The 15,322-nt window shown below is 40.2% G+C and overlaps 1 protein-coding gene and 1 pseudogene across 1 annotated transcript; both read left to right on the forward strand.

The window, feature by feature from the left end:
• The first annotated feature begins 6,541 nt into the window (after positions 1-6,541).
• On the forward strand, positions 6,542-7,125 carry LOC119300558 (annotated as a pseudogene).
• Positions 7,126-9,224: 2,099 nt separating this feature from the next.
• Positions 9,225-12,672, forward strand: LOC119298568 (polyamine oxidase 1-like). Its single transcript, XM_037575922.1, has 9 exons — positions 9,225-9,342; positions 9,447-9,699; positions 10,522-10,668; positions 11,135-11,390; positions 11,503-11,646; positions 11,753-11,902; positions 11,998-12,255; positions 12,362-12,443; positions 12,593-12,672. Exons 1-9 carry the CDS (start codon positions 9,225-9,227, stop codon positions 12,670-12,672), a joined length of 1,488 nt encoding a protein of 495 aa, XP_037431819.1.
• Positions 12,673-15,322: the final 2,650 nt, after the last annotated feature.

A 15,322-nucleotide genomic window follows, 5' to 3' on the forward strand; every position in this document is an offset into this window, starting at 1 on the left:
ATGTTAATTAGTAGTAGATGTAGTAGTTAGATGTTAATTAGTAGTAGTAGATGTGCTAGTTTCTTTCTATTTATAGTAAGTTTATATTTAGTAAGAACTAGTTGAATTAATAGAACTAGTTTAGTTTTAGTTGAACTAGTTAAGTTTTAGTTGAACTAGTATAGTAAGTAAATTAATAACTAGTTGAACTACTTCATTTTTAGAAAGAACTAGTTTTTTTCTTTTTATACTAAGTTTATATTTAGTAAGAACTAGTTGAATTAATAGAACTAGTTGAATTAATAGAACTAGTTGAACATGCCATATTTGGTGTTATTTTTTAGTTTAAGCAATTATTTCATGTTTTGGTTACACCTCCGAGTGGCCTATGTTTTGCCGGAGTGTTGATTAATTTCCGTTCCGGCAAATTTCAGGCGCTCGATATGTCCTTTTTTACAAACGTCATGCCGGATTTTTCCGTGAATTCTGGCATGACTTGTGCTAGAATAAGTGGGAAATATCGAGTGGCCTGGATTTTCTTTGAAAATAATGATCTAATTTAGGTTTTTTAGTACATATATTTAATTGTACAAGTTTAATCTTTGAATTATGAACGTAGGAAATGTCGTACTCGGACGACGACAGTCTCCCGGGGGAGTGCAGCTGGTGCCACGACGATCGAGGTATGTGCGACAGGTTCGTTGAGCTGGAGAAGATCGGCGCTTCAGCATTAAGCTCGAGGAGACCTTCGATGTTGAAACGGTACGCAACAACGACAAGTGTTTTTTTTCGTAATTAAGCATGACTTCAACTATTTCAACGTCTAATTTTCATCTTTTACAATTCGACTAGCTTATCCTATGCCATGCAAGACGCTATGTTTTGGAGAGGATGGGTTTTGAAGACCATGGAAATTTTCAAACAAAGAAAATACACCTAAGGACCCATCATGATATCGATTTTGAAGTAAATCTGTATAATTCTCAGAGCGCAACCCATTTTGGTTGTCAAAATTGGGAAGCACTTTGCAAAATGTATGGTTTTTATGAGGGTATGATTGTCACCATGGATCTTGGTCATCCTGACATCGAGCAAAACAATATGGACATTTGGGTCCTTGTTGATACGCTTCCGATTCTACCGCAATATGAGTTTCTCAAACATAGTTATTAACTAATTTATATTGTTTATTTCAAAATAGTTGACAGCTTATTTCCATTAACAGGTTATTTTGAATCTTCAAAGAATGTGCAGAAGATGGTAGACAAAACCCACTACACTGATGGCTCCGAATTAACTTATAAGGAGAAAAATCATCTGATTGCTTATTGTACTTTTTTTGAGAATTACAATACCTATTATCGAACTCCTCCAAATTATGGTGAATACGTGCCACTAGTGCACGTGTTGAACCACGATAACTTCTATGGAGATACCCTGGTAAGATATTTTACTATTACGACATCCGTGCATCTTTTGTATACTTCTAAAACTAGTACATCATTGCTACCTACGAAGTTATTACTATGTTTTTCAACAGAAAATCCCGATGGATTGTGTGCCTCATCTGATGTATTACAATGGTCGCCTTGAAGTTCTGAACCTACAGCCAGGTCATCCTACGGATCTCACTTGTGCATATCGAATTTCTGAAATCGGTGAACACATGCTAATCAAAGAGTGGAAAAAATGTTTGGACATTCGTAAGGAGGTTCTTGGAAGCAACATTAAGCGAAAGGCAAGAATTGGAGACAGGATAATCTGCATTCTCCATAATGGAAGAGAATGTAGTAGGTCCTATGAGGTACAATATGTTTATTATGTGATACAATGTGTTAGAGTTGAAGATGTCAGGAGTACTTGTGATTACGACTAGTGACCAATGATATGATGATGATGATAAGTTGTTAATGATATGATGATGATGATGATGATGATATTTATTATATCATTGGGTGAAAGAACCGCGGATTAGTTTCAAGTGGATGTCCGTCCACTTGAAACTAGTCCACACGGTTCTTTCACCCCGTGATGTAATAACTCATGATGATGTAAAAACAATTCGTAAATTCCTGTTGTATGAAAATTTATGTAAAGGTGTACGAATACAACATGAAATAAAAAAGAAATAAAATACGAAATAATAGTAGCAGCGCGGGTAGAGAGAAGCGCTACTACTAATTACCAGCAGCGCTCCTCCTAGAACTCGCTGCTACTAAGTCGATTTAGCCGTAGCGTGGGTGGAGGCACGCTACTGCTATTCGTTAGCTGTAGCGCCTTATCAGTAGCGCACCACCCCGCGTTACTGATAGGTCTAAAACCCGCGCTGCTGCTAGCCTTTTCCCTAGTAGTGACCCCTTCATGGGTGGCCCTATATAGACCCACTTTTTGACACCTTCCCTCCATGTAGCAAATGGCGAATCATGACGACCTGGCCACGGATCGATGTCATGGCGGGTGTTCTAGTTTTTCGGTTGTGATCTATATGCAACTGAACTTAAGGTATGATCCATATGGACCGAAAACTTGAGTTGTGTGATCTAATATTCTGACTCTCAAGCAGGCGTGACTAAAGTGCACTCACTGCACAAGTTTTGTGACCTCTAGCTAGTGTCATTTATTCGCAAAACAGAGACCGCGGCGGCTTTATTTGGCTAGGGGAATAAAGAACTAATCTTGTTATCGTCGCTAAACTAATAATGCTCAGCCGGTCATCTTACTGGACAGAGAGCAGAGGGAGAACACACTCTCGGCGCCCAAAGGGTAGACACGACACTGTCTCTAGTCGTTGTATCGACACTTATTTCCCGAATGCGGCAACCGGACGTGCCTGTCAGGTCAGTAAGTTATGTGAAAACCATTTTTTGCATGACAGAACATGCTCAAGGTAAGTAGATTAGACAGTCATTGCGCTTTGTAGCCAGCTAGCTAGCATGGTGCCATTTTCAACGGACACATTTGGACATGGATTGGAAGCGGCTAACTTATTGCGTATGCACGTGCGGGCGCACGCACGCACGCTCCGTGGCCTTTCAGTGCCTCATCATACCGGATTCACTCATCATACTCCATGGCACTGTCCAAAGCCTCCATGGTGCTCCTAGTCCAGCAGCCGCAGCAGTACTGGTGCGATATATAGCTAGCCGTGCATACTGGATCCGCTGCAAAGACCGCAAGAGACAGACGTGCAGGCCACCGAAACACATGCTTTGATCAAGGATACTAGTAGATTACTAGCTAATTAAGCTAATAGACCCCTGATCCATGCCCAAGCATGCAGTGTTACTGTGGACAACGAAAAGAAAGAAAGACTCTCATTCATACAGGAAGAGCAACTAATGTTGGGAATCTAGAAAGAAGACAACGAGCAATTTACAAAAACGAAAATAGCAATGGTGTGGATTTACAAAAAATAAAGTAGAGAGAAATTGTGGATATTCACAAAAATAATAATAATAATAATAATAATAATAATAATAAAGAGCTGAAAATAAAATGATGCACTAGACCGAAGGCTCGAACATCTGACCTTGTGGTTAAGAGCCACACGCTCTAGCCAACTGAGCTATTCCAGATTTGCTTTTAAATTTATTTATACCGTTAGTAATTCCAAGAGTATGACGTGCGCTTTGCCGTGAGCTAACTCTGCCATCCACCTTATGCAAACATTTGGCAATAGCTATGTTGTTGCATAAATGTTCTAATCTGACATAACTTTCATTCTAAGCACATCTACATCTGGTGATGAAATATAAATCCCTGCGGTGCCATTTAATATATGTTTATAGATATAATCAATGGGATTGTACTGTGACAAAAATCACTCTTAACTAAAAAACAGAAGATGAGATCAGAATTTATTAGCATGTAATAAGCACATAAAATTTACAACTACATAAAAAACTTGTGTTTGAAAATTTGGTAGTAGCACACATGGAAGGAATAACATGCGTTGCCGAGCCCTACCATCATGAGAGAATAACGAAATAAAAGTGAGAATACTATTAAGGCATCAACATATAGTTGTAAAAAAATTAATGTATGAACATATATGAAAGCTTGGACATTTGTTGCACATACAAAACTATAAATTATGTACTTGCAACAAAAACTTCATTAGTCTAAAATAACTTCTTTCTGTCTTGTTCTTTTGCATATCATCAACATGATAGTATATTAATTAGGCTGAAAATTCACCAGCATGCTCTACATTGCCACCTGACTACCATGAAAGAAGAATAGATATACTTCTAAAAATTCCATTGCGAAGTATCTAAAAAGAGTGATTTAGAAATCATAAATACTAAGAGACAACCGAATTGTACTCTATTCAGGGACAAATACTATCTCTGTTTTATAAATGTTGTATTGGTAGACAATACTGTGAATGCTGAAAGTAAATTCGATCACGATAAGTTCATTATTCTCTTTATCTCTGCCAACAAACATCCAACCAATACATACATTAAGACTGAGCTTTTCATAGTAAATATGATTGAACTATCAGGCTCCACCTTGTATAACCTTGGACGTGCACAGATTGCACAAAGCATTGAAAAATACATCATTTAGCCATGCTTAAACTGAAATAAATGTAAAGAAAAACTCAAAGTTCTCATAGAGAGAAAGAATTCTCAAAAAAAAAGTTCGCAAAAAGAGAGAAAGAAATGACCTCATCATGTAACCAAAACTGAAGCCATGTGAACTTAACCACATGTTGCAAGAGAGCGGCGGGAGTGCTCTAGTGCTAACCATGGTTAACACTGGTGTGGATATGCCTGCTTTATGTTATATCCATCTTCTTCATACATGAACATATTTCCCAAGAAATACATATATCTCTACTTTATACATAAATTTGCCAAGCGGGACCATTTGACTGAGGAAAAAACCCGACTCACATGCAGCAGCGAATTCGAGCTAAAATCCAAACGGAGTCCATTGCCCGCAACTTTAACTTCAGTTATTCCAGTATGTTCATATTAGAGTTTATAACTAATTTTCAAAGAATTATTGAAATTGTACTTCCAGCGTGTATATATAAAGGAGTTATGCAACTGTACTGAATTAGTCACACAGCCTGAAACAAAATAAAAATCAGGTGAAGGACCTATTCAAGTTGAAGAAATATCAAGAGATCCACTTAACATCTTTGCCCCGTCCTTCTTCTCATTGTTTAGTATAAGAAAGATAAATTATGAGAATATAGATAGAGTTGTATTCATCTGCAGCCACTAAAGAAACGTATTCTAGCATATCATAAGTCACCAATATTTGAAAAATCAATCTTCTGCTGTTGAAATAAATAAAATATGCAGATATCAAATGCGAAGAAAAACAGGAAAAACTTGTACCCCAAACATGACAGTGAATCTTGGTTTTCGGCAGTTTGTAAATCTTCATTTGTTATCTCTGCTTCGTATTCATGTTGCCTAACTAAATCTGTGTTAAAAGAGTGGCAATAATTATCAAACACGGATTTTCAGATTAACTCATAGTATATAATATACACTATGCTCCCTAAATTTTTAAGGCCCTACAATCAATTGAGGTCTTCAATTTAAAATTGGGTCATCTGATTGTGACTGGGTCAAAATTTTCTCAAGGAGTTCTCTCATTCAATTCTTTTAATACATTATGCTTCCTAATTTATAAGGCCTCACAATCAAGTGAGATCTTCAATTTGGAATTGGATCATCCGATTTTGACCGGGTTAACAATTTCTCAAGAAGCTCTCTCATTTAATTATTTTAGTACACTATTTTCCCTAATTTTTAAGGCCTCGCAATCAATTAAGGTCTTGAATTTGGAATTGGGTCATCCAATTTTGATCGGGTCAGCAATTTCTCAATGAGCTTTCCATCCCATTTGGGCTTTCTTTTTTATATGATAAATAAATAATATATCATTGCTCATCATGCATGCATTGTACTCCCTCTATAAACTAATATAAGATCTTTTAAATCACTACTTAGTGACCTAAAAGATCTTATATTACTCTACAGAGGGAGTATATTCTAGCTACCTAGCTGAAGTAAGCACGAAAAGAAAGTATATACTTGGTGGCTGTGCTGTGCCTTAAACAGTTCTTTTGTACTGCTAATAAGCACCACTATTGAGATCGATCACAACGTTTTGATTAGCCAGCTAGGTGAATCTGGCTAGCGATTGTGCGCACATGCATGCGCAGTCTTGGTGACACACAGCATAGTTATAATCTTAGATTGCATAATAATATATTGTGGATGCTTTGTTTGCTAGCCAGCTAGTAGCCTAGTAGTACTATGTCAAATTGCCAATCAATCCACTTAGAGCATCTCCAACAGCCGCACGAAAAGACGTGTGCGTGGTAAACTGGCTTTTTAGCGCGCGTTGGACGTTTTCGCGCGCTCCAGCGGTGGCGAGAAAAGGCGGCATCTCGCGCGCTACTTTTGGCGCACCGCTGGTGGCGCGTCTATAAATTGCGGCGCTCGCCACGCGTCTATTCACACTGCCACGTGCGCTCTCCCCCGCTTCCTCGTGCTTCCTCGCCGCTCCAGCGTCCCGCCACCGACACGCCACCATGCCGCCGCGCCGCCGAGAAGCGTCAGGCTACCGCGGTGTCCGCCAGCACCCCAACGGCTGGTACTACGCCGAGATCCGGTCCGGCGACGTCCGGCTCGGCCTCGGCACCTTCGAGACTACGCACGAGGCCGCCCGCGCGTACGACGCGGCGGCGTGGCGCCTAGACAGGTCGCGCCCGCAGATGAACTTCCAGGACGTCTACACGCGCTAGCAGGCGCATGACGTCGCCCCTCCGCCTCGTCTTATCATGGACCAAGACCGTGCGGAGCATACTCGGCGGCAGCGCCGCCTCCTCATCGCCGAGGAGGACGAGCGAGGCATGGCGGAGTGGCGCCGGCGCCACCCGGAGGATGTCGCCAACGAGCAAGCCTACTGGGCAGAGAGGGCGGCAAAGCGCCGCGCGGATCGGTTGGACAGGCGTCGGCGGAAGGCCCTAGCGTTATCGCAGTGCGATATCGTTGAAGCAGGTGGGAGTCGATCTTTTCGCCTAATGATCCTCGTTGGGACGACATGTGGCTCGATACCTCGAACCAGATCAGCGAGGATGATGATGAGGAGGAGGACGAGGACGACTGGGAGTAGATTGTAGTTGCACTATCTAGTCGTTTTTTATGTCGTTGCACCGTAGTTTTCTATCTATGCTATGAAACTATGTAAAATATATATGTATCGTTTTTATCTATGAATTTTATTATGTATCATTTTTATTTACAAATATGTACGCAATGTTCGTGTGATAGTGCGCGCTGCATTTTAGCGCGGCAGTTGGAGCTACGCGTGCGCTAAATTTTATCGCGTCTGCTGGAGCCAGCGCTGCCCGCCGCGCTTTTTCTGACGATGAACATGCTGCAAAGTATTTTTTTAACGCGTTACGTGTTGGACGGCTGTTGGAGATGCTCTTACGCACTCTGTATACGCGTGACCGTGTCTGGATGGGTTCGCTTTAATTAACTAATTCTTCTTGCGTTACTATATATCCCGTGGATGATACACTATTAGCGCATGTGTGGTCTGCAGCAATACGAAACGGCGAAAAAGCTGGCTGGCATCGTGATTGTGGATGCTCTACTTTTTGAACAAAAAAGGGGAAAAGAGAGAGAAGAGCCTCATCCTATCGATCATATTCCATCCATTGAAATAAATAAGGCGTGCATGCATTTTAAATTTTAACTTTGACCATAAATTAAACCAACTAAGTGTGGATTGTATATGATAAAAAAATCACACCATAGAATTCGTATTTAAAAAGAGTTTTTGATGGCATAATTTTTATATCACAAAATGTATATTATTAATCAAATTTATGATCAAAATCGGATTTTAGAAAGCGTGTCCACCTTGTTCATTAAAATGGAGGGAGTAGCTGAGGTGGGCCCTGTCATGTGAGTCTGTCCAAAGTCTCTGAAATTATTATTTGGATGTTCAGTTCAAAATCAATATATGATGCTCCCTCCGACCCACAATGTACTGCATATCGATTTTTTTTCAAAATGTTAAACTTTGACCGAGTTTATAAATAATACTATTTACATCAAGAATACCAAATACATATCATTAGATACATCACACGGCATATTTTCATAATGTATATGCCTAGTATTCTAGGCCTAAATATTTTGTTCTAAAACTTGGTCAAACTTTCTAAAATTGGACTTTCTAGAAAATCTTTATGCACTACATTATGTAATGGAGGGAGTATCTACGTGGAATGCATGCATGGATGTGTGTCCACGCCGATCCAAATCTTCTATATCTAAATAGCTAGTCCCCTCTAACATATTTCTCTCAACATACACATATGTCACCTCATCATGCAAGCATTAATTCATGAAAAAGACTTATCTCAACATGCCAACATGCATGAGAAAAGGTTTACTTTAATAGTTAAATACACTAAATCATATATAGTTTTAGTTTTAGTTTCTCATTTTATTTATCCAATTATTCATGATCTAAATATCGAATTTCACGAAAATATATTGCAACCAATTCCTGGCGCAATGCGTGGGGTATATCATCAAGATAGTATACTAAATCTCTGATATCACTACTTTGTTTCTCTCAGCATGCATGAGAAATGCTAGTTATATTCTTTTTTCAGTATGCACATAGTCCACCTCACCACATATGTATGCCACCCCACGAACGTCACTACTTCTATTTTTCTCGACATGCATGGAAACTGCTACTTATATAATAATAATTAAATACAATAAACTATATGGATTTTTAGTTTGTGTTCTCATGTTTAAATTCCAACAACTAAATTTCATCAAAAATGTACTGCACCAATTTCGGCAGCAACGCGTGGAGCTAGTATCATCTACTATGAGACAACACTTATGTCGTACATCTCCATTGGCCATTCTGAATAGACGCAGATAAGGTAGTTATAGACATGGATTTCGTTGGTCCATAGTAGAATGAAAATTCCCTTTTTTTGAAAATCCAATCCCTAGCAATATAAAAGATGGTTTGATTGCAAAGAAGAGAGCCTCAACTCGTACAGAAATTCTGTGCCGCCGCAGGATACATCACATGGCGTGTCCGTATGCACGTCTAAGACAAGTGCTCCTACTGGATTAGTAGTATATAAACAGGCACATAGCTAGTATGAAGCAGAGAGGAAACTATGTGCCCACTAACCAGCGCCTTCATCCGGCCAATCCACTGAGAGTGACATGACGCCAACCGGAGCCACTGCCGCTCTCGTGCTAGCAGTACTCACCCTAGCACACCATGCCTCACTCGCCGCCGCCGCCGGCCCCAGGGTCATCATCGTCGGCGCCGGCATGTCAGGTACATGATCTGCACACACGTACATATACTACCATATATACCGGCCATTCCATTCACATAACTAGCTAGCCAGTAGACGTACGTAATGTTGCACGTTGTTGCAGGGATCTCGGCGGGGAAGCGGCTGTCGGAGGCCGGGATAACGGACCTGGTGATCCTGGAGGCGACGGACCACGTCGGCGGGAGGATGCACAAGCGGGACTTCGGCGGCATCAGCGTGGAGATGGGCGCCAACTGGGTGGAGGGCGTCAACGGCGGCAAGATGAACCCCATCTGGCCCATCGTCAACTCCACGCTCAAGCTCACCAACTTCCGCTCCGACTTCGACGACCTTGCCAGCAACGTCTACAGGGAGAAGTATATACGCCTGTCAAATGAATTTCTGTACCACGAAAATGCAAGCATAACTAATTAATGAAGTATAGTACATGTTTGAGTTGCCGTTGTTTGCATCCTTTCAGAATGAAAGAATTACAGACAGGCAAAAAAGAAAGAAATTACAGACTGACCCAAAAAAAATATAACGGCACCAGGCCCTGTTGATTTGGGAGATTTTTTTTAAAAAAAAGAAACAGAAATATTATAGAGATGGAGCAAAAGCAACTTAAAAGAATGATGTATATGTACAGTAATGCTTTAGGTTACAAAATGCATAAGTATGCACAGTACTTACCATCTTAAAGATTGACAAGATGAAAAAGAAACTACGTGCCCCTACATGGACACTGCCAACTATTGGTTTGCTACCAATATTTGGCTTGCCAAATGTTGGCACTGCCAACTATTGGCAATACCGAGACTTGCCAACTATTGGCAACTTTATGTGAGAGAGGCAAAACAACTCGTAGCCAACCAAGTAGTTGCCAATATTGGGCACAATGTCAAACATTGGCATGCCAATTTTTGGCAGCAAACCAATTATGCTCTACATTTTCATTTTCCATAGTTCCGGCCTCGATCTCCACGTCGTCCACGCATGGACGACGTGGAGAGATAGCCTTTACACAAGCTGCTGGAACCCCGTTTTCCCCTCTTTGCTGTCTATATTGCATATACACAATGGTTTCCGTGAGCTGCTGGAGATGCTCTTATCTAAATGCTGTAGAAATTATTACTATATTTATGTAGTTGACACTTTTCATATTTAATTTGTGATGTTGCCTTGTACAAACTTCACAGAGGTGGTGTCTACAAAAAAGCGTACGTGCAGAAGAGAATTGACCTGTCGGACAAGGTGCAAGAGGGCGGCGAGGAACACTCTGCCAAGCTGCATCTCAGCGGCCAGGATGACATGTCAATCCTCGCCATGCAACGCCTCAACGACCAGTATGTCCCTGCAATGTCACAAAATATTTGTTTGAACGTGTGAACAGCTTTCTTAATGTAACATACATTTTTGTGAATGGTACGAAATACTTTTTCAATTACATAAACATTTATTTACATTGTATAACATTTAAAAAATATAATGTGCATTTTTTTAATGCGTGAACATTTTTTTGAATAGTCAAAATATTTTCCAAAAGTTAACTGAACAATTGCTTTACACTGTATTTACATTTTTCTAATGTGCAATGAACACTTTAAGATAAATAAAAGAATATGTTTTCATAATATATGTATTTTTAGTAAGATTTTAACTATGAACAAAAGAAAAAACATGCGTGCAATGCCAGCGTGACATGACCATGTGGTTAGTGGTGACCACCACCCAGTGCAGACGACGCGGTCTACTGTCTTGCACAAAGCGAGACATAGACGCGTCATAATCATCCATCCGTATGTGTGTCAGCCTTCCCAACGGGCCGTCGGCGGCAGTGGACATGATCCTGGACTACTTCAAGTACGACTACGAGTTCGCCGAACCGCCACGCGTGACCAGCCTGCAAAACACCATCCCTCTCGCCACCTTCAACGACTTCGGCGACGATGTTTACTTCGTCGCCGACCAGCGCGGCTATGAGGCCGTCGTCTACCACCTCGCTGGCCAGTACCTCAAGGCCGACAAGTCCGGTGGCATCATCGACCCCCGTCTGCAGCTCAACAAGGTGTACATATTCCGAACAAATTTTCAATAGCCATTTTTCGTTAGAAGTTGAAATGTTGAAGGAATTAAGCTATTGAAGAATCCACTGAGATTTTTGTGGCCATGCATTGCAGGTGGTGCGAGAGATCTCTTACTCCGGAAGCGGCGTAAGAGTGGAGACGGACGACAACAAGGTGTATAAGGCAGACTATGTCATGGTCTCAACGAGCTTGGGGGTCTTGCAATCAGATCTCATAAAATTTGAGCCACAACTTCCTGTCAGTTTCTTCTGTCCTGCTTGATTGACTGGTCCATTGCTTTGGTTAGCTGCACCCATATTCTGACCTTGATTTTCCATGTGTACTGAATATGTATGTACATAAGACATGGAAGGTTCTGTCGATCTACCAATTTGACATGGCTGTGTACACCAAGATCTTTGTCAAATTCCCCAAGAAGTTCTGGCCCGAAGGCAAAGGCAGAGAGTTCTTCCTCTACGCGAGCAGCAGGAGAGGCTACTATGGAGTATGGCAGGTCGTTCATAATAATCATGTGTAATGAACATATATATTGATATCCAATGCATTCCTTACAACTTCAAGTCTTGATGGAATTGTTGCGCGGTTCAGGAGTTTGAGGCGCAGTATCCAGACGCCAATGTCCTCTTGGTCACCATCACCGACGAGGAGTCGAGGCGGATCGAGCAGCAGTCAGACAACCAGACCAAGGCGGAGATCATGGAGGTGTTGAGGAGCATGTTCCCCGATGAGGATGTCCCTGACGCGACAGACATCCTCGTGCCACGGTGGTGGTCCGATAGGTTCTACATGGGCACCTTCTCCAACTGGCCCATCGGCGTCAACCGCTACGAATACGACCAGCTCAGGGTGCAGCGTACCTCCAAAAGTCCAAATCATATTGTGCTCCCTAATTGCTCATGTGACTCTTTTGCGATTGCACCTTATGTGGCTTTCCCCTCTGCTATATATATAGGCACCGGTCGGCAGGGTTTACTTCACCGGGGAGCACACCAGCGAGCACTACAATGGCTATGTCCATGGAGCTTACCTTTCAGGTATGACGACGTCTTATGGCTTGTCTTTTTTTTTAGCATGTCTTATGGCTTGTCTTGAGTTATAAATGTTTTACTTTCAATTGTGGTAACCAGCAAAACTTGATGTTGATTTGATGCTTATGTGTATTATTCACTGTCTTTTTTTCTAGGTATTGATTCGGCGGACATTCTAATCAACTGTGCTCAGAAGAGTATGTGCAAATACCACGTCCAGGGCAAGTATGACTAAAGATCTTAGAGGTAACATTTACAAACAGACTACCTCTGATCGTTTGCGAATGTGAAGCATGTCCTCATGACACTCTGTGGTGGTGAACTGTAGTTGCTAACCATCGCTGTATTTATTCTATTTCTCTTTGCAGGGCTTTGCGTCATGAATGTCGACTATAATAAAAATGAAAGAATGGATGGATCATGAATGGATATCAATATAGTGATACCATAATACGTGTCTGCAACTTCACTGGAGAGTGTCGTGTGGCACGACAACATTCATTCATGCTAAACCATTTCTTTTCGGATTGTTGGTTGTTTCATTGTTATTCCCTACGGTCTAGTTGTTCGCCTGATGTATCAGTTCAAGATGTTTATGTGTTCTCTTAAATTGAATAAAGTGTTGTCTCAATTGTGTATTATATGTCATACTTTATTTATTTTGTAACATCATCTTGTGACGCCTACACCTGGTAAAGGAAAAGAAAATCGTGTGGCACCAAATTAAATTCAGGAAAAATACTCACGCATAGACATGAAAAATATACGCATGCTTGTAGAATTATACGGTAGAATGAAATGTACATCTTGCATGTGCGAATAAAACAGTCTTCGCATAAGCTAAGCTCTTGCGTGAACGACACAATTGTATAGCAAATACGGCATCGTTTGTGGTAAATCAGTTGTTCGGGGTGTTATTTGTGTCTTTGTTTGTCTAGTCATGTTGTTTATTACATGTACCTATGGACTGTTAATGTTCGCTAAAGTTGAATAAAATATTGTGGATCATGTCACGACCAATTAGAAACACTTGCACTAGCTAAGTGAAAGGAAAATCGTGCAATGACAAAATTTCAAGGAAGAAAATGAAAACCTTGTTTAGAAACCGACTAGAAGGTTCTCGAAACGGGTAAAAACTCAGGCTGGAACCATCCTGAACGTTCTTCGTGACCAGCGTCCAGTTATAGAAGTGATAAAGCGGCCTGCGCAGTTAAGAACGCTCGTCTGGATCCTCAAAAAAAAAAAAACGCTCGTCTGGTTGGGTTCTCTATGCGAAACCATAAAAAAACGCGCGAGCGCTCCTTTCGACTCGCTGAAGCTTTTTGCCCCGTGCTGTAGCGACTAGACTGGCCCAGTTATATCTGTTATTTTTTCCTTCACTGGTTCTTTTGCCACGCTCGGTGGGTTGGTACGTTCCGGGGTTTTTTAAGAAACCGTTATTTTTTGTTTTTATTTCTGTTATCTTCGCCTTCCACTGTTTTTCTGTCATTCTGTTTTCTTTGCTTTTTCCATCGATTATCTTCCTTTCTTTCCTGGTTTTCATCAGTTTTGATTGTTTTTCCTTGTTTTTATTTGCTTCTTTTCTTAGTTTTCACTCAGTTTTTCCTTTTCTTTCTTTCTTCGTTTTTCTTTCTTTCTTTCTTTATAGTTTTTTTCATTCTTTTGCATTTGTTTCTATGGTCTATTATTTTCTTTCTATTTGAGTTATTTTGTTTTTTTGCTTTTCTTTGTTTTCATTCAACATTTTTTTGTATATGCCAACAACATTTTCTAATACCAATTTAACATTTTTCCAACATAAATTTAATATATCTTTAATACATGGTCAACATTTTTAATACATATTTTTCAAAAACAAATACTTGATTAACATTTTTCAAAGACAACATTAATATTTTTTAATACTTGGTCAACATTTTTCCTATACGCACATCTAAAATTTTTCAAATGCTTCATTAATAGTTTTCAAATAAAAACATTAGCATTTTTTTTAATACTTGGTCAACATTTTTTCAATACACATTTTAACATTTTCCAAACGCTTGATTAAAATTATTCAAACATTTTTTCAAATGCTTGATTAACATTTTTTATATACATGATCAAATTTTTCATCATTTATTATACATGGTTAACATTTTTCTATACACATTTCACATTTCCCAAATGCTTGATTAACATTTTTCAAATACTTGTTCAACATTTTGTTTCAGTTTCTTGATTAATATTTTTATATGCATGATAAAAGAAATCCATCATTTTTTAATGCATGATCAACAACTTTTCTGTAGACATTCAACATTTTTTGAATGCTTGATTTATATTTTCGAAATACTTGCTCAACATTTTTCAAATACTTGTTTAACATTTTTCAAATGCTTGATTTAAATTTCTTCAAATACTTGTTCAATATTTTTGGAATGGTTGATTAACATTTTTCAAATACATGTTCAACATTTTGCAAATGGTTTTTATAGAGATTTTTTTGTAATAAAGCAAAAAACCAAAAACATAAAACATAAAAAGAAAAGAAAAGAAAAATAGATTGTGGCCTCCCGCGCGCGTGGGCCGGTCCATCTTGCTCGCCCCCTTAAGCAAGTCAGAAATTAGACTCGCTGAGGTCAAGATATAGGGGCGCGTGACAAGACGCCGCAATGAAAATCCATCTACTACCGGCCAGGCGGCCTGATCTGTGGCAGGCCTTAATTGCATTTTCGACCGGACCATGATACTGGCACATCATATCATCAATACTCTCTCAACGCTTCGAGCTGTGGCGGATGGAGCTCGTCTAACACCGCCTTGCTCTCCTCTCTCCCAAACGCCCTCTCAGCGCCTCGAGATGCGGCGACATGGACCTGCTAGGGTGGCGGTCCGTGTAGGCA

The sequence above is a fragment of the Triticum dicoccoides genome, chromosome 5A (genome assembly GCF_002162155.2).
Source record: "Triticum dicoccoides isolate Atlit2015 ecotype Zavitan chromosome 5A, WEW_v2.0, whole genome shotgun sequence".
NCBI classification, from domain to species: domain Eukaryota; kingdom Viridiplantae; phylum Streptophyta; class Magnoliopsida; order Poales; family Poaceae; genus Triticum; species Triticum dicoccoides.

Coding starts and splice junctions, on each gene's coding strand:
- LOC119298568 (XM_037575922.1), top strand. CDS start 9,225: ATGACGCCAACCGGAGCCACTGCCGCTCTCGTGCTAGCAGTACTCACC. Junction 11,391..11,502: donor CCCGTCTGCAGCTCAACAAG/GTGTACATATTC, acceptor CATGCATTGCAG/GTGGTGCGAGAGATCTCTTA. Junction 11,903..11,997: donor GCTACTATGGAGTATGGCAG/GTCGTTCATAAT, acceptor TGCGCGGTTCAG/GAGTTTGAGGCGCAGTATCC.